General features: G+C 40.2%; 1 protein-coding gene across 2 annotated transcripts; it reads left to right on the forward strand.

The window, feature by feature from the left end:
• Positions 1-4526: 4526 nt before the first annotated feature.
• LOC106588564 (hepatoma-derived growth factor) lies at positions 4527-18631 on the forward strand. 2 transcript variants are annotated; one of them, XM_014177699.3, is made up of 6 exons: positions 4527-4591; positions 9181-9257; positions 9560-9704; positions 9989-10144; positions 17185-17373; positions 17998-18631. In XM_014177699.3, exons 1-6 carry the CDS (start codon positions 4553-4555, stop codon positions 18016-18018), a joined length of 627 nt encoding a protein of 208 aa, XP_014033174.1. In that variant the 5' UTR covers positions 4527-4552; the 3' UTR covers positions 18019-18631. The 2 variants fall into 2 exon arrangements, with proteins under 2 accessions (XP_014033174.1, XP_014033173.1); XM_014177698.3 differs by lacking the exon at positions 4527-4591 and adding an exon at positions 4659-5016.
• The last annotated feature ends 665 nt before the right edge of the window (positions 18632-19296 follow it).

Genomic DNA, 19296 nt, shown 5'->3' on the forward strand with positions numbered 1-19296 from the left:
AGGCACATAACATGCATTTTTCTCTCCTGTACTTGATCCAAAGGAGAAAGTACTCGGGCTTGTATTTTACAGTAGGTTCAGGTTTTCACCTTGTACCCTTCTTTCTGCCTCGCTTCTTCTCGCCATCCACCCTCTTCCAACCCCGGTCCTCCGACATTGATGACTTTCATCTCCGTGTGGGACTTCAGGAAACTCAGTATCGAGCCGCCCGTTGCAGCTTTTTCTTCTTCTTCAAGTTTTATTGGCGAATCACAACAAACTGACAGGTGCATTCTGACCCTGTCAAAAAACCTTTCCTTTCTACATCATACATTTAATAAAATAATAATACATATTCAACTGTTTCCTCTACCATACAGCCATTATACATTCAAATATTAATTAAATCCTGTATGCCCTAATCTCATCCCACACAACATAACTTCCTCCCTTCTGTTCCTATTATATGACACTATGTCCCGTACAGATTTCATTGTACTATAAAACTGTCTGCCATTACTATTTTCATCCCATTGTCTCTGCCAGCAATCAAACCCATTTTTCTGAATCAATGTTTTAATTTCCCCTTTACCTAACTGCACCTGTATATCCACAATATTATTTTTTACGGCAATTTTTGCTATTATATCTACTAAACTTCTGTATGAGCCGGGATCCAACAGAACTGAATTTCAATACCATTTATTTGTAACCCCAACAACAGCATCATTCTTTCTAACCGTAAATTCTCACATTCTGACTTTCCAGATCTTAAACTACACAAAACTCCAAACATATTACTACTCTTGGTTGCACCATTGCAATCCAACAATTATCGCAACCATTTCGGTTGCTGCCCGCTGCTGCCATGTGCCCTTCTTCTTCTTCTTCATCTTCTTCTTCTTCATGGTATTATGGCGGTCCGCAAACAAACGTTAGAGGTGCATGCCGCCACCTACTGGGTGGGGGGTGAAAACTAGGGAACTTTAACGCAGGAAAAAAACTCACAGGGAATGGGTGAAAAAAAACATTTCGTCCTCCTTTCTACTCGCTCCTTCAGCAATTTCAATAGGACACCTGCTGGACAGATAGCCCTGATTCTTGCTACTTCGACTTCCTTCACTCTTACAGGGCAGTCCTGAAACTCAGGAACATGGTTCTCACCACAATTGCAGCAGCGTCTGACCACTGAGTGTAGCTCAGTGTTCATCACCATAATACCCTCCAAGCTCATCACTAAGGACCCTGGGACTGAACACCTCCCTCTGCAACTGGATCTTGGACATCCTGATGGACTGCCCCCAGGTGGCGAGGGTAGGTAACAATACATCCGCCACGCTGACCCTCAACACAGAGCCCCTCAGGGGTGCGTGCTTAGTTCCCTCCTGTACTCCAAGTTCACCCAAGACTGCGTGGTCGTGCACGACTCCAACACCATCTTTCAATTTGCAGATGACACGATGGTGGTAGGCCTGATCACCAACGACAGCCTATAGGGAGGAGGTCAGAGACCTGGCAGTGTGGTGCCAGGACAACAACCTCTCCCTCAACGTCTGCAAGACAAAGAATCTGATTGTGGACTACAGGAAACGGAGGGTTGAGCACGCCCCTATTCCCATTGACAGGGCTGTAGTGGAGCGAGTTGAGAGCTTCAAGCTCCTCGGTGTCAACATCACTAAGGATCTATCATGGTCCACACACACCAACACAGTCGTGAAGAGGACACGACAATGCCTCTTCCCACTCAGGAGGCTGAAAAGATTTGGTATGCACCCTCAGATCCTTCAAAAGTTCTACAGCTGCACCATTGAGAGCATATTGACTGGCTGCATCACCGCTTGGTATGGCAACAGCCTGGCATCCAACCGCAAGGCGCTACAGAGGATAGTGCATCCATCTGCATTGACCCTTTTTGCATTAACTTTTATATCAGACCAACAAAAAAAGTTAATTTACATAATTTAAATTGTAAAAGGATACAAACAATTAGATTGGACTCTGACATTAAGCTAGATTTGCTGAACTCGTGCACCTGATGGCCCAAAACAAAAACTAACAAATATTCTAAATACTAACCCTAAAAACAAATCTACCCATTGAACAGCAGCTACCTATTTCCTATCAGGTCCAGTAGGTCCAGCAGGTCCAAATCTACCATTGCTATGGTGATTTGAAAAAAGGACCCATTAGTTCATGGTATCTTTAAAGTACATGGATATCCTTCAAACATGTCAGGGAAACAAACCCCCTAAACATACAAATACCAAGAGACTGATATAGATGCCTGGATGACACTGTGGGAGTTGTTGCTTCACTTCCCAGCTGTTGAGCTTCAACTCCACCAGACACAGAATGCTGTGTTAGTTGTGGAGTGTCACAAGAGGGAGGCGGTTTGATCTGGCGGTGTAGCGGCTGTGGCACTGCCATCATTAGGTCTCACAAAGGTGGTAACATTGTCCATCATTTGGAATTGTGGGAGGTATGTACTGTATCCCATGAACAGTCAATTGACCTTAGAGCACCTGTTTGTTAGCACCTGATCATTCTAGCTTTTCTGAAGTATTCTGCATAATCGGACTAACCATAGCAATAATATTCTGCATAGAATATCATAGTCCTGATAATCCATCTTCTGCTTTTAGCTTGCTCATCTCCTTATGTCTGGGCCCATTTTCATAAAATGGCAATTGCTGGTTTTAAAACGGATATTGTTGAATTAAGTGTAAATGCTATGCTATGTTTCTGTCGCAGACTGTCGCATGGGACTGTTCAAAGTGGGTAGCAGCAGCTTTTCAGCGAGCCAATCACTCGAAGGTTTTATTTTTTAGAAGTTATTTTAATTTTTTTACAAATGTAATGTTGTCATCATGTTGATCCAAAGAGTATGTTTTAAAAACATTTACTGTCTTTACTCAGCACTCCGTTTTTGGTTTGAAATACTAAAATAGTGATTTCCCAACATCCTAAAATTGATTTTAATACTGCCAACAACAAAACGGTTCTCATTTCCTGTATTTTATTTGGAGCAGCAATACGATCTTAACAAATCTCCACAAATGAGTCATATGAGGAATTCAGACATTGGCAGCATGAACTCAATGCTAGTTGTTGGATTCCACCAGCCTCCTCAGATGGCAGCAGAACCCCTCTATGTCCTCAGGTATACAGCAAGAAACAACAATATGATGGATTTGACAGGTGGAGAGGTGAGGGGCTTCTTAAACAATATCATAAGGCAAATGGGACTCATTTATTTTAGGCAGATAAGAGTCAAATTGTAGCTGCAGATGCCTTATTTGGTATATCAAGGAAGCTATCCTCAGGCACGACTTGAGGGACCCAAATCTGCTGAAAGGTTTTTCTGCAAACAGGAGGCTCACACATTTGTCTGTGCGGCTCAGAACCTGTCAAATTAGGTACTTGAGATGTTATACAATGAAGTGTCAAAAGTTTATATGTGAGACTAAGGCACTATAGTAAGTCTGGCATGACAGATCATGATAAAACACCCAACAGGTTTGGTTGGAGATACTTTGGTTGGTCTTGGATTTTTACTAATATCTTAAAAGAAGACTGGACACTGATTGTGTTCGGGATGAATGTAAAGAGTGATGAGTCTCTGCTCCAAGATATTCCAAACAGAGCCTATCTTTATTTGATGCATAATGTCTTAAAAAGAGGCCTAGTTACAAAGATAAGGTTAAACTGCAAGATAACCAATCCCAGTTTCAACGATTACAGTTACTGTCCTTGTCAAGCGCTCTCTCTCTCTCTCTCTCTCTCTCGTATAAGTGCTCTGATGAAAAGGGGTTTGTCTGTGTTTGGTGGTGTCTCTTCCCTAAGGGCATTTTGAAAAATGATGTTGTTACAAGACTACTTTTCTGTTCTTATTTTTTTTTTAATCGAATTTCTTTCACCCTTCGTGGAATTTCAGCAATTCGCCTTGACAGCGCTCACTAATGAACTCTGAAAGTAGGCCTTCTGCTAAAAATAAATGTACTTCATATATCCAGTAATGTCAATCATTTTTACACAGGTTTTTACAGGTACCTTGGACTTCTCAATATTCCCACACGGTGTCATGATCTGAGAATACCAGGAGAAACTCTGGGACATTTCAGGATTAATTATCAGTTTGAAATACTTTGTGTACTACTCAACCCTTTTCACACTACTGAGTCCAGTGGAGCTGCGCCAAGCTGAATTGTGGCCCGGCCCGGTTATGCATTCATTCACCATAGGATTGCTGGAACTGTGCTGCAAAGGAAAGTGTGAAAGAAAATAGAGCCAGTACAGTACCTTTTTTGGATCGGCACAATAGTGGAGAAAATGGTATTGGTTCTCCCTAGATAGGCTACCAAAATACATCAATAATCTTGTATCAGTAGAATATTATAGACAATTGACCTTTTAAAGCAAATCAAATACGAAACAGGCATTTTTGTTGGTGTATTGGAAGGGTTCTGTTCCTTAGAATCCATGGAGGGTATGTAATCTTGCAGAATTCCAATATCTTTGCTACCTCGGTTTTGGCCTAGACCGTACTAGTCAATCTCAGATACTGAATCTGCTCATGAGAGGGAAGCGGTTCCCAATTTCAAACAAAAACAAGGTCTGTAGCTAGACTACAGAGGGTTACGACGGCAGGAATAACGGGATTATTATTATTATTTTTAAATAAGAAAATTACATTTAATAGCTGCAGCTTGTAACCACACTCTGCAAAGCACTGGACCGCGCAAAGTTACCAATTCGATTGCGTCCACGTTCCAAATTTCTACGCATGATTTAATTTTGAAGCGAAACCCGAAGCCACCCAAAGTTGGAGCTCTTAACCTAACAAGTGCAATCCTCTAGGTGGCTATATCTCGTTGTTCTTTCTTGCAACAGTAAACTGACATTGTACATTTATATTTAAAAAAAGATATCTTATTTATCCGCTGAGAAGCTATGCCGAGGTCGAATAGGCAAAAAGAATACAAGCCTGGGGATCTCGTGTTTGCGAAAATGAAGGGTTATCCACATTGGCCCGCGAGGGTAAGCTCCTTCATACTTTCTTCTTGCTTAACCAAACGCTAATAGTAGGCTTACGTCTTCTTGTTTCTAGTCCACATACATGTAGGCCTATCTGCTAGATCAGTTCAATGAGGCCTACCCCCTGGTCTTTGCAAAGTTTATTGGCGTATGACTACGCGGTGTGAAATAGGCTATTGACATGTTTTGTACATTCGGTGGTTCATTTTGAGAAATGCGAAATCTTCTATTTGTAACAGTAAACATACTTTTACAGTAACCTAGCAAACGCCGTTCTGATTACTGTTCAGTTCGCAGAGGCACTGTTTAATTTAACCATTGATACGAGGCCTAGTATTGGCTGTTAGATAGATCCTGGCTTCATGTAAACAAACATGTATAACATCATCAACTTCGGTAACAAATAGGGTCGAGTAGCCTACGTTTAAGAACAGTTACCACTAGGATATTAGGCTATTCCAAGTCCAACCAGTACCATTTTACAATGTGAATGTGAGACAAAGTTGAGGCGAGTCGTGAAATGGATTCTTTGATACACTGTAACCGAGTTTGCTACAGCGTGGTAATTCCCGTATGGTTAATATTTGGCGGCGGCGTTTGATTGTCTGGAAGGAATGCATGAGCCTATTGTAACGGTAATGTAAATGTTGTATTTTAGCCTAGACTCCATTCCAAATGAGGGGAAAGTAGGTGATTTATTGTCATTAATGAGAATTGCCATTGTTTATTAAAAAACAGTTATATCCTCGGGCAAAGGACCACACACATTGCCTGAATTGGTGCTCTATGAAAATGTTTCTCCCTTCCTGAGGCATTCCAAATCCATTGAAGTGTAACTAACTGTTTCGGCAAAGTGGATTAGTTTCAACTGAATCTTCTACCAATTTCTGCAACAACAGCGTTTGGAAACTTCTAAAAGTTTCATTAATTTATTTTCGTCAAAAGTCATTCCCAATTTACTTCTGTAATCTATACATTTGCACAGTAGCCTCCCCCAAATAACATTGGGAAATGACCAGCTGAAGCAAAAATAAATAAAAGAAAGTAGTCTTCAGGAGAATGTGTTATTTGTATTAATTGTACATTGCTCATGATGGCAGTATACTGTACATTACAGAAATTCACAACCAGATGCCTAGAGGGCACTGTTACAAAAGTAAGATATACAGCATGATATCAGAAATCTCAGAATGGCTGTCAGCCTACGATGCCCATAGATACAGGACATTGCTGGTCAGATCCCTGGAACAATGCATATACCCCCCCCCCTGTTTTCTGTCTGTCTCTCCTCCCACTATCCCTCCCTCCCTCCTTCCCCTTTACCAGACTGTCCATAGTCAATGCTCCTGTCCTAGCCCACCAAACACACACTCTGGTAAGACACACAACGGGCACGCCTATAGGGCCTCTTTGGCATGACGCCCATCAGGACGCAAGGTGGCACAGCGAGGCAGGCAGGCGGACTGGCACGGTGACTCAGGGCCCAACCGTTGTCACAGGGCTTCCTGTACAACACACCATAGCTGTGTCCTACAGAGAAAGATAATGGGTACCTCTCAATCTTATGTAGTCTTAATCTGAAAACAAGGTAGCCTAGGTGTCCAGTGTTGTGTCCCAATAGCTTCATAGCGCTGTTTATGACTTCAAGCCTATTAACTCCTGAGATTAGCCTGGCAATACTATAGTGCCTATTAGAACATCCAATAGTCAAAGGTATATGAAATACAAATGGTATAGAGCGAAATAGTCTACGTGTCATAATTCCTATAATAACTACAACCTAAAAGTTCTTAACTGCAAATATTGGAGAACTGGGAATATTGAACCACCAGCTTTCATATGTTCTGTGCAAGGAACTTAAACGTTAGCTTTTTTACATGGCACATATTGAACTTTTACTTTCTTCTCCAACACTGTGTTTTTGCATTATTTAAATATGTTCTAGGTGTTCTTTTACTATGCTTCCCGTTCTTAATTTTTTGTTGTTGCTTCTTTTCCTTTCTTTTATTTTTTTTACCAGCCTCAAAGAGCTGAAACAATATTTTGGGTCATGGAAAATAGTCTACACTATCTTATTTTGTCACAAACTGAAATTAGTCCACTATGAGTTTTAGAAACCAGAAAATGGTGGAGCAAAAAACAAAACGCAAGCATGGGAAGCATAGAAATGTTCTATGCGCGCTATATCTACCGCTTCTTAGACTTGCTTTCAATGTGAATGACAGATCTGTAAGTTTGGTCAGGTCGCCCAAAAAGTTACACATGGCATCTTTAAGTAAAAATACTTTAAAGTACTACTTAACTCATTTGTGGGGGTATCTGTACTTTACTATTCATATTATTGACAACCTTTACAGTTTTTTACTCCATACATTTTCCCTGACACCTTAAAGTGCTTGTTACATTTTGAATGCTTAGCGGGACAGGGAAATGGTCCAATTTAAGATAACATCCCTGACTCTGATCTGGCGGACTCACTAAACGCGTGCTTTGTTGGAGTGTTCCCCTACTTAAGTATAATTAAAACCAAATACTTTTAGACTTTTACTCAAGTAGTATTTTAACGGGTGACTTACGTTATTTTCTATTAAGGTATCTAAAATTCTACTCATGTTTGACATTTGGGTACTTTTTCCAGCACTTCACGAGTATCAAGCTATAATATGAAATTCATATGGCTCAGGTTGGAGAGTGGTGCTTAACTTTTGGGTTCAAGTCCTGCAGAATAACCTTGTCGAACATGCCAATACAAATGTTCTTACTCTATGGCTAGTCTGGGCAAAGTAGCTATATTTGCTCCTACATGTTTGACATGACATCATCGTATCATCTGCTCATCAGAATTGTATGTTGAGTTTGCCTGTGGATAAATGGAAATAGAAATAATTCTAATCCTTTGATCTTACATAGTTTTGAATAAGAAATGTAATTAGAGTACTAATTTAGGCCTACTGCTGAAATGTACATTTTTAGAATGAGTCTTTCTATTTCTGTGTGGGTATGTTCATGTCGGACACCTGCGAATGTGCAACTACACCAAAGAATGTGGCAAATGAGCACGCAGAAAAGTATACGCTCACATAAGCATTGGGTTATTAATACATTTTTGCATGATCCCAGATGTGCATGCACATTCATAACACATTCACAGCATGCAAAACAAAAAAATCATTACTATTCCATAAACTAGCCCATAATGCCAAACCTACACACACAGGTCTGTCTGTGTTGTTTTTTTATTGTTCAGCGCAAAGTGAGTCAGTGAAGAGACTTATTGATTTGCCACTGGGTTTATTGCCCGATATTTGCCTTTGGGAGAGTGGCACCATTTTCACAAAACTAAATGGCAGTCATTTACGCTATGTGTGTATTTGAGTGAGAAAACAAAAGTGTTGGTCAGTCATTTAAAGAACTTGTCGACAACCAGGCCTGTCGAGTGTGAAGTACATTTTTAATTACCTTAAAGGAGCACTGGTGTTTTTGTTGACGATGGTCTGTCTCTTTTCTTTGTTTCAGTAGCCAACATTTTTTTGTATGTACTTGTTTGTGGTAGCTCCTGCAATTCATAAATCCATATCAGGTGCGCTTTTTGTTGAAGTTTTTCCACAAGTTTTCATTTAGTTTGATGAAGTGTTACGTGCTTTTTAATTAAAAAATATATATATTTCGAGGTTGGACGTTGGGCACACACCGATTGGTGTCACCTGGTTAGTCAGAAGATGTTTCACCAGTGCTGGCACAGGTGATATTTAAGAACGGCTGTCCTAGTGCTCCAGTTACCTTGAGAGATGTGGAGGGTTAACGCCTTTAGTTGGTTCTCCCTCTTTGATTTCTTAAAAAACAATCCTTTATCTTATATTTGTTTTTGTTTTGCTCCATTTTTTGGGGTTGGCTTCCTGTCTTTAAGTTTGGTGTGGGTTTAAATGTTGTTTTCCTCTTGGGCAAATTGTCATGATTGGTGCCTTTAAGTCCCAGTTGTTGTTGCTAGACAACTCTGTGGACACCCCATGAGTGTTTTTCTGAAACCCTTTCTGAACCTGTTTCGTTTTGGTTGTTAGTGACTCTTTGTTAGTTCACCTTCTGTTTGAGCTACAGTTTTTGGTTTCTTTCTGGGGGACGTAACAGATGCACTCACTAAAAGATTACACTCCCTGTTTCCTTCCGCAGATTAATGAGTTACCCGAAGGAGCAGTCAAGTCCCCCTCCAACAAGTACCAAGTGTTCTTCTTTGGGACACATGAGACGTAAGTGATGCGATGAATCCTATCACAATTCCAAATGAGCCCCTACCTTCAATACACTTGTGGAGATCTGAGAGGCTTTGATATGTACAAGTAATATCGTGAAAATACAGACTAGCTTATCAGAGAACAAGTTGGAGCTATCACCATATTGTTCCTTTCGCCTATCAAATTCTCTCCAAATCTCCACAAGTGCATTAGGCGGTTCATTTGGAATTAGAATTAGCTCTATAGAATAGTATTTTGAAGCTCTGTAGGTAGTTGCATGTGTCAACCTTTGAACTTTCTAACATTTGCCATCTCAGGGCATTCCTGGGTCCCAAGGACTTGTTCCCCTATGAGGAGGGCAAGGAGAAGTTTGGCAAGCCCACCAAGAGGAAAGGCTTCAGTGAGGGTCTATGGGAAATTGAGAACAACCCTACGGTGATACACGAACCCGCAGGTTATGAGGTGTGTGTGTGTGCTTAGATTACGACGGAAAGGGTCGTGTCCGTCTACCTGCCGACGTGCATGAGCCTTTGTTCCTGTGTGACACATGACGTATGATTTTAGCAAATATTAAGACGCACACCACACAGTTTCTTTTTCCTATTCTGGTAACACAAAATCCCTATTACTTTATCATCCATGTCGAAAAGTACTCCCAAATACAGATTTACCTATACTCAACCTCAACAAATGCAGGGTGTAATTCACCACATTTTCCTGCCAAAATTGTGTTCTTTCCCCCTCAGCTGGCAAAGGAGACCCCAGCAGAGGGGGCGGTGGAGGCAGGTGGGCCGCGAAAGGGGAATGCAGAAGGAAGCAGTGATGAGGACGAAGGGACCCTCATCATCGATGAGAAGACCGACAGGGGAGGGGCCAAGAGGAAAGCTGGGGATTCTGTCGAGGTAAGTGTCAGTCACAAGCAATGTTCGCTAATTTTGTTCCCGGCACAGAGCAAATTTCATGTCTGCTGAGCACAAACTTGAACGTTTATAGTAAACACTGAGGCTGTACCCGCTTTAAGTTAGTTTTACCAGTGGCCAAGTAGGCTACTGTGGCTATTTTATCATAAAGTAGGCCTACCAGAGTGGCCTACCATCAAAAACAATGGAGAAAATGCATCCCATAACATTTTAATATGGAAATAGCTGTTCTATCATTCAGCCTACAGTAGCAGACAATGTGTGGTGTTCAATGAAGGCCTACATTCCATGAGACTTTTAACCTCTTTATCTGCTTGTCCTTCAGACAAGGTGACTGAAAATGTTGTTTGATGCAAGAAACCACTTTACAAAATCAAATGTATTATTATTCCCATAACATTATTACAGAGAATCATACAAGTTATGCTACCCTCTGCCTGTTGGCTACTTAGCTTATTCAAGCCTGTCTCAAAATCAAATCAAATCAAATTTATTTATATAGCCCTTCGTACATCAGCTGATATCTCAAAGTGCTGTACAGAAACCCAGCCTAAAACCCCAAACAGCAAGCAAAGCATGTGAAAGAAGCACGGTGGCTAGGAAAAACTCCCTAGGAAAAACTCCCTAGAAAGGCCAAAAACCTAGGAAGAAACCTAGAGAGGAACCAGGCTATGAGGGGTGGCCAGTCCTCTTCTGGCTGTGCAGGGTGGATATTATAACAGAACATGGTCAAGATGTTAAAATGTTCATAAATGACCAGCATGGTCAAATAATAATAATCATAGTAGTTGTCGAGGGTGCAACAAGCACGTCCGGTGAACAGGTCAGGGTTCCATAGCCGCAGGCAGAACAGAAAATACAACACTGCCCCTTTAAGACAAAAAAGCTCTTTTACCTGACTCCTTTTTTGAAGATGTCTAGAAATGTATACATTTTGTGCTCGTGTAGGAAGCAATCACTCCCATATTGCTAACTACAAATGATCTATAACTGGGTTAATAACTCACTACCTAGCAAATGATATGAACAAAATGTGCACAAGTGGCTATATACAGCTCTCGCTTCGATCTTAAACCAAGCGCATCTATTCACGACTGCTCATGTTGTAAACACAGTCCAGTTCAAAGTAAATGGCACAGATCCATATATGGCAATGATCTATTTGCTTATAGGCCTACTGCAGCTCTGATTGTTCATGCCGCACTGTTCTGTGTAGAGTATGTGATGAGACGTGCGTTTCAATGTATTAGTATCATACTCCGATGCGTTCTGCCTACAACAAAATCTCTTGCATAGTTTGTTTTGTTTCAGTATGTTGCATTTGAAGCTTTTATTTTTTATTTTACTGGGCTGATGGCACCTGCATCTGATGGTCTTAGTGGAGGGAGAGAGCAGCAGACTGAGGGTCTGGCACTCAACATCCCTCTGCTCTCCCTTTCCTCCACTGACACTGACCAAAAAGGGACACCTTCGCACCGCATAATTTCTGCCTCATGCACAAATTCATGTTACTCTTATGAACAGAGAAAGTGAAATATTCCTTGACATTAAATAAGACCCAAGCTGCTAATATTAACAACAACAATGCAAGCCTATAGATACTTTCCTACTCATTCATTACTGCTGGAGTGCTTGTTGTAGCGTGGAAATAGTTGTAGAGTGGAAATAGTAGGAACGTGTATTTTATGGCTTTATAAAATTGTTGAATACAAAGTGTTGACAGTGCTGAGTAAGAACTTAAACAAGAACTAATTCATAAAAACAACAGCTCTTTGCTGTGTTCATTGACAGGTTCTCGCTAGTCATGCTTTTAAATGTTTTGAAATCTCACTATCAACTTTACTGTGGCTTTCTTTTATACCTGCTACGTTACTGCAGACACTGTAATCTGAGCCATCCGATTGGCCAGCTGTAGGCCTACAGTGCTCTTGATATCAATTGTATTTGTCACATGACCTTTATACAACAGGTGTAGAACTTCCCGTGAAACGCTTACTTACAATGCAGTTTTAAGAACATAAGAGGTTAAGAAAATATTTATGAAATAAACGAATGTAAAAAAATTAATAAAAAAGTAACAATAAAATAACAATAACAAGGCTATATACTGGCGGTACTGGTACCGAGTCAATGTGCGGGGTTACAGGTTAGTCAAGGTTATTGAGGTAATATGTACATGTAGGTAGGGGTAAAGTGATGATGCATAGATAATAAATAGCGAGTAGCGGCAGTGTGTAAAAAAACATAATAAAATATGTATATATAAGCAAAACAACTTTGTGATACATAAAATATTACAGTTTTTAATGTCCCATTGGTAGGATAGTCCCGAACTGAGCTCATCCAGTTTATTCTCCAGTGACTGCATGTTGGCCAACAGGACGGATGGTGGGGGTGGGTTACCCACTCGCCGACAAATTCTCACAAGGCACCCACATCTGCGAACCCTGTATCTCCGTCTCCTCTTCATGCGAATGACTGGCACTGGCCGGTATTGGCGAAGAACTTACTCACAGGCAATGATGTTACCATTTTCTGCTTTAGGCTGCATTATACAGAGTGTATAAAACATTAGGAACACCTGCTCTTTCCATGACAGACTGTCCAGGTGAAAGCTGTGATCCCTTATGATGTCACTTGTTAAAGTGTAGAGGAAGGGGAGGAGACAGGTTAAAGAAGGCGTTTTAAGCCTTGACATGGGTTGTGTGTGTGTGCCATTCAGAGGGTGAATAGGCAAGACAAAGGAAAGTTCCTTTGAACGGGATATGGTAGTAGGTGCTAGGCGCACCGGTTTGTGCCAAGAACTGCAACGCTGCTGGGTATTTCTTGCTCAATAGTTTCCCATGTGTATCAAGTATGGTCCACCACACAATGGACATACAGCCAACTTGACACAACTGTGGGAAGCATTGGAGTCAACATGGGCCAGCATGTCTGTGAAACGCTTTCCAATCTAATCTTATTTGTCTCATGCGCTGAATACAACAGGTGTAGACCTTACAGTGAAATGCTTACTTACAAGCCCTTAACCAACAATGCAGTTTTAAGAAAAATAAGTGTTAAGTAAAAAATAACACATGAGTAAAGAGCAGCAGTAAAATAACAGTAGCGAGGCTATATACCTAGGGTACCGGTACATAGCCAATGTGCCGGGGCATAGGATAGTCAAGGTAATTGAGGTAATATGTACATGTAGGTAGAAGTAAAGTCACTGCAGGAGCAGATTTCAGGAGGACAAGACACCGTTTTTTTCCCTTCTGATGACTGATATAAAGGCATGTACAGTATGTGATAGGCCTATCTGGCTTATATGATGATCATAATGCTTATTGACTGTGTCATAAAGTGTATTTTCTACAAGTTTTTAAAAATATGATGAAAGAATTCATTACAAGAACAAAGGATTTAAGAAACAGACTTTCAAACGAAAGGAAACATCTGGGCAGGGTAAACTATTTGAATGAATGTGGGTTTTCACTCTTATGTAGGTGTCATAAACAGCCATAAAATAATGGAATATATGTCACAGCAGGTGTAAATGAGTCAGGACAATGTTATGACAAGTTGTTAGCTGTTGACTTATGACATGGTTATCACCGTGACATAACACTGGGTGTCAAGTAAAGTGTTAACGATAAATAGTATATTAATAATTTCTTCAATATTTATGTGTTAGTAATCTAGTTATTCACACATTTATAAACAACTTATGTAATAAGATCATTCTTCAGATATCTAAATATTATACAATTATTTTAAATACCAATCATTTGTCTTTTTGCATGGCCTCATCTCAAGTGAGTGCTATTTATACTTTATAAATACTATATATAATGTTTTGAGTGACCAGTGTAATTTCTCATTCAAAAACGTAACAATGGACATTCCATTGGTAGCCATTCCAGCAGTACTCGATGCTCTTTAAAGATGGTATCTGCAGTAGGGGAAACAGTGCCACTGTTATTATACTGTATATGTTTTTTTGGGGGGGGGAGACTAAGCGGAGGCGAGGAGTGTCGCACAGCGTGCAGTACATATTCTGCTGTTTTATCGCGCATGTAGTGATGTCCGAGAGTAATTTATTTTGTTGTTGTTTGCAGTAACTTCTTTGTTGTAATATTGCAAATGAACATGGCAGTTTCACCATTAAGCATTCAAGATTTAAGTTTTCAAAATGTCCTAGAACATATTGATGGTTAAACAATAATCACACTCTACAGAGGATGTTTAAGGAAATATAATAAACATTTTATTCCAGAACAGTGGTAGACCAGTAGGGGCCTGAGGGCAGACACTTAATGTGTTGTTAAATCTGTTGAATGTATAGTTATGTTTTTTAAATTGAATAACTGCCTTAATTTTACTGGACCCCAGGAAGAGTATGCCTTGGCCGCAGCTAATGGGGATCCTTAATAAATACAAATACAAACAGTCACACTGTTGTAATAGTGTGGTGTATACCTTTGTCCGAAAATACAAACATGACCCTTTTCTTGGCAGTGGTTTTCTACCAAAACCCAAGTGTGGATTGCAGTTGCTTCTTAGAGCAGTCCATAGACTTCTTACGTGGTAAGAAAACAAATACCTGAATACATAATTTCACTGAACTATCCCATTACGTTCAAATTTGATTGTATTACGAGAATTACTGCCTTTAAAGGCTAGTAGAAGTGCCGCCAAACAAAGCAAAGTGTGAAAATAGTCTGCGTTTTAAAATGACTGAGGCACTGGAAGCATTTAAAGGTTATGCATGTAACATTTCTAACTCAATCACATACAGTGCCTTTGGAAAGTATTCAAACCCCTTGACTTTTTCCACATTTTGTTAGCTTACAGCCCTATTCTAAAATTGATGAATCTACGCACAATACCCCATAATCACAAAGCAAAAATGGGATTTTAGAAATGGTTGCTAATTTATAAAAAAATGTAAAACTGAAATATTACATTTACATAAGTATTCAGACCCTTTACTCAGTACTTTGTTGAATCACCTTTTGCAGCGATTACAGCCTTGGGTCTTCTTGGGTATGACGCTACAATCTTGGCACACCTGTATTTGAGGAGTTTCTCCCATTCTTCTCTGCAGATCCTCTCAAGCGCTGTCAGGTTGGATGGGAAGTGTTTAAATCCGGGCTCTGGTAGGCCACTCAATGACATTCAGAGACTTGTCCCAAAGCTCTCCTGGGATGTCTTGGCTGTGTGCTTAGGGTCGTTGTCCTGTTGGAAGGTGAACCTTCGCCCACAGTCTGAGGGCCTGAGCACTCTAGAGCAGGTTTTCATCAAGGATCTCTCTGTACTTTACTCCGTTCATCTTTCCCTTGATCCTGACTAGTCTCCCAGTCCCTGCAGCTGAAAAACATCCCAACAGCATGATTCTGCCACCATCATGCTTCACTATAGGGATGGTACCAGGTTTCCACCAGATGCGATGCTTGGCATTCAAGTCAAAGAGTTCAAACGTTGTTTCATCAGACCAAAGAATCTTGTTTCTTATGGTCGGAGAGTCTTTAGGTGCGTTTTTGGCAAACTCCAAGCGGGCTGTCGTGTGCCTTTTTACTGAGGAATGATTGGTGGAGTGCTGCAGAGATGGTTGTCCTTCTGGAAGGTTCTCCCATCTCCACAGAGGATCTCTAGAGCTGTCAGAGTGACCATTGGGTTCTTGGTCATCTCCCTGACCAAGGCCCTTCTCTTGGTGGTTCCAAACTTCTTCCATTTAAGAATGATGGTGGCCACTTTTTGGGGACCTTTAATACTGCAGAAATGTTTTGGTAGCCTTCCCCAGATCTGTGCCTCGACACAATCCTGTCTTGGAGCAATTCCCCTCGACCTTATGGCTTGTTTTTTGCTCTGACATGCACTGTCAACTGTGGGACCTTATATAGACAGGTGTGTGCCTTTCTAAATCATGTCCAATCAATTGAATTTACCACAGGTGGACTCCAAGTTGTAGAAACATCTCAAGGATGATCAATGGAAACAGCATGCACCTGAGCTCAATTTCGAGTCTCACAACAAACGGTCTGAATGCTTATGTAATTAAGGTATTTATATTTAAAACATTTAACACAGTTGCAAAAAATTTTAAAAAAACTGTTTTTGCTCTGTCATAATGGGGTATTGTTTGTAGATTGCTGTTTAAAAAAAAAAATAAGGCTGTAACGTAACAATGTGGAAAAAGACAAGGGGTCTGAATACTTTCTGAAGGCACTGTATGTAATGAAGGAATACAAATCCTGGCCGATCTGTCTAGCTGTATTTGTAGGCTACATCTCCCTGTTTTATGATTAGTTCTGGTTTGAGAGGTTGACAATGCTAGAAAAACATTAGCATTACAATACTTCCTCATGACCTTGAAACAGTTGTTTTACATCAGTTTTTGTGACAGAAATCTTCGGTATATTTCCTTTAACATCCTGTATTGTGTGCTTATTCTTTTACCATTTTACCATATGTTCTAGGCTATTTTGAGACCTTAAGGAGCATCAGGTACTGCTGGAATGTCTCCCAATTCATGTCCATCTTTTTGTAAGAAATTATACTCCTCACTCAAAACATATAAAGTATTTCTAATGTATAAATAGCCCTCACTTTAGATGAAGCCACGCAAAAATACATTACTAATGATTAAATGGTATATAAGGACCTATATTATACATATAAATTATCCTATGGATCATTACTACATACTTTAAGTTTATAAATATGTGAATAGCTAGCTTACTAACATTAACAAATGTTGGAGTACTGATTTAATGAATAAACAATTTACTAATCCATTATAAATGCTTTATTACAAGGTATTATAAAGTGCTGCCAAATATTACATAGAAAAGTGGTAGGTGTGGGTCACTTCGCTATTCATAAAGAAATTGTTATTACATGGTATTTTAAAGGTTTTTAAGAGGTTGTTTATTTGAATCAGTAAAAAAAAAAACATAAGAAAGTAAGCAATCATGTATGTTTGCCGACTTGGGGAAACATGGCACTTGAATAAGGGTCATGTGTCTTTCTCTCTGAAGAGCTCTCCTAAACGACCTAAGGACACAGAGAGCAAAGGTGACTCGAAGGTGGATAGCAAGGAGTCAGACACCGAGCTGAAGCTCAATGACAAGGCAGGGCCTAAGCCCACAGCGCTGTCTTCTGCGGGTGAACCAAAGCCAGAGAGCCAAGCAAAACCACCGACCGAGGCCCAATTAACATCAGAGAAGGTGAGGGAAGCTGTCTTTTACACGTTGAGTTACAGAGACATATAAAACAACAACAAAAAATAATAATGAATGTACCCTTCACTATGTTTTACACCAACCTCCTGTTTGGAGAAGATCTATTCATTTGGTCATACATCAGGGCTGACCCAGGGCGAGTTTTCCAAACGCCTTGTAGCTAATATGGCCTGTTATTTCTCTTGACAATCTTCTGTGCTTGAATTAACAAAATTCAAATGAAGCACTTTGCTGTCCTACGCGAGCTGTATCATGAAGAGATGTGTAGTACTGTGCTGGCAATGAGGTTTTTGAGAAACTCACCCATGATCCACTTAACTTTGAATAGTTGGTTGTGTTTGGTTAATTTCCAACATTATTTAAAAACATAAATTACTGATGCAATGTAACAGGGCCTTCCCTGTAGCTCAGTTGGTAGAGCATGGTGTTTGCAACACCAGGGTTGTGGGTTCGATTCCCACGGGGGGCCAGCACAGAAAAAAAAAAAATGTATGAAATCTATGCATTCACTACTGTAAGTCGCTCTGGATAAGAGCGTCTGCTAAATGACTAAAATGTAAAAAAAAAAAAAATGTAAAATGTAACATTTTCTCCATGCTTTTCTTTCAGCCTGTTACTGACAGTGCTTAACGTCAATCCTCCGAGGATGACCAAGGACCCGTGGTTCTTTTCCATGGAATTTTGGGCATCAACATAATTAGCTAATCTTTGAATGCTAGTTTTCTGCTGTTTATTAAGTAACTGGAAAGTGTTAAGACCTATATAGAAATTGTACAGGCAAAACAAACTTACTTGCCAGTTGGGGGTATTGAATATCCCAGGATTTAAATTGTTGTCAAACCAATAGTGAGGAGAAATGCAATGCTCAAGAGGAAATGGGTTTCGGATGTATACATTTATTTTTTATTTTTAAGTGCAATTATGAAGTCTAGCTGCTAGGTGTCAAAATGCATTACAGTTTAGAGTACACACGCCCGCCGGTTTCTTAACAATCTGATCATAAGCAAACAAAAACACAATTTTGGGGGAAATCTTTTGAACATCACATTCATAATGCTTTTCCATTTGACATGAAAATCCTGCTTATCCTGTTTGAATACGTTTTTAGGTTTGTGGTTCGTTGGTTTGAGAATATTAGATAGCTTTTATCTATGACGTTGTGCTTTATAAAAAGAACACCTCTTTATGTTCTTGGCTTTAAGGTGTGTACAGTGCATTCAGAAAGTATTTTGTTACGTTATAGCCTTATTCTAAAATGGATTAAATAATTTTTTCCCCCTCTTCAATCTACATGCAATACCTCATAATGACAAAGAAAAACAGGTTGTTTTGAAATTTTTGCAAATGTATTAAAAAATAAACCACATATCACATTTACATAAGCATTCAGACCCTTTACTCAGTACTTTGTTGAAGCACCTTTGGCAGCGATTGGGTATGATGCTAAAAACTTGGCACTCCTGTATTTGGGAAGTTTCTTCCGTTCTTCTCTGCAGATCCTCTCAAGCTCTGTCAGGTTGGATAGGGAGTGTCACTGCACAGCTATTTTCAGGTCTCTCCAGAAATGTTAGATCGGTTTCAAGTCCAGGCTCTGGCTGGGCCACTCAAGGACATTCAGAGACTTGTCCCAAAGCCACTCCTGCGTTATCTTGGTAGGTGAACCTTCACCCCAGTCTGACGTCCTGTGCACTCGGGAGCAGGTTTTCATCAAGGATCTCTCTGTACTTTGCTCCGTTCATCTTTCTCTCGATCCTGACTAGTCTCCCAGTCCCTGCCGCTGAAAAACGTCCTTACAGCATAATGCTGCCACCACCGAGCTTCACCGTAGCGATGGTGCCAGGTTTATTCCAGATGTGACGCTTGGCATTCAAGCCAAAGAGTTCAAACTTTGTTTCATCAGAACAGAAA

This window comes from Salmo salar, chromosome 27 (genome assembly GCF_965601325.2).
Source record: "Salmo salar chromosome 27, fSalSal1, whole genome shotgun sequence".
Classification (NCBI taxonomy): Eukaryota; Metazoa; Chordata; class Actinopteri; order Salmoniformes; family Salmonidae; genus Salmo; species Salmo salar.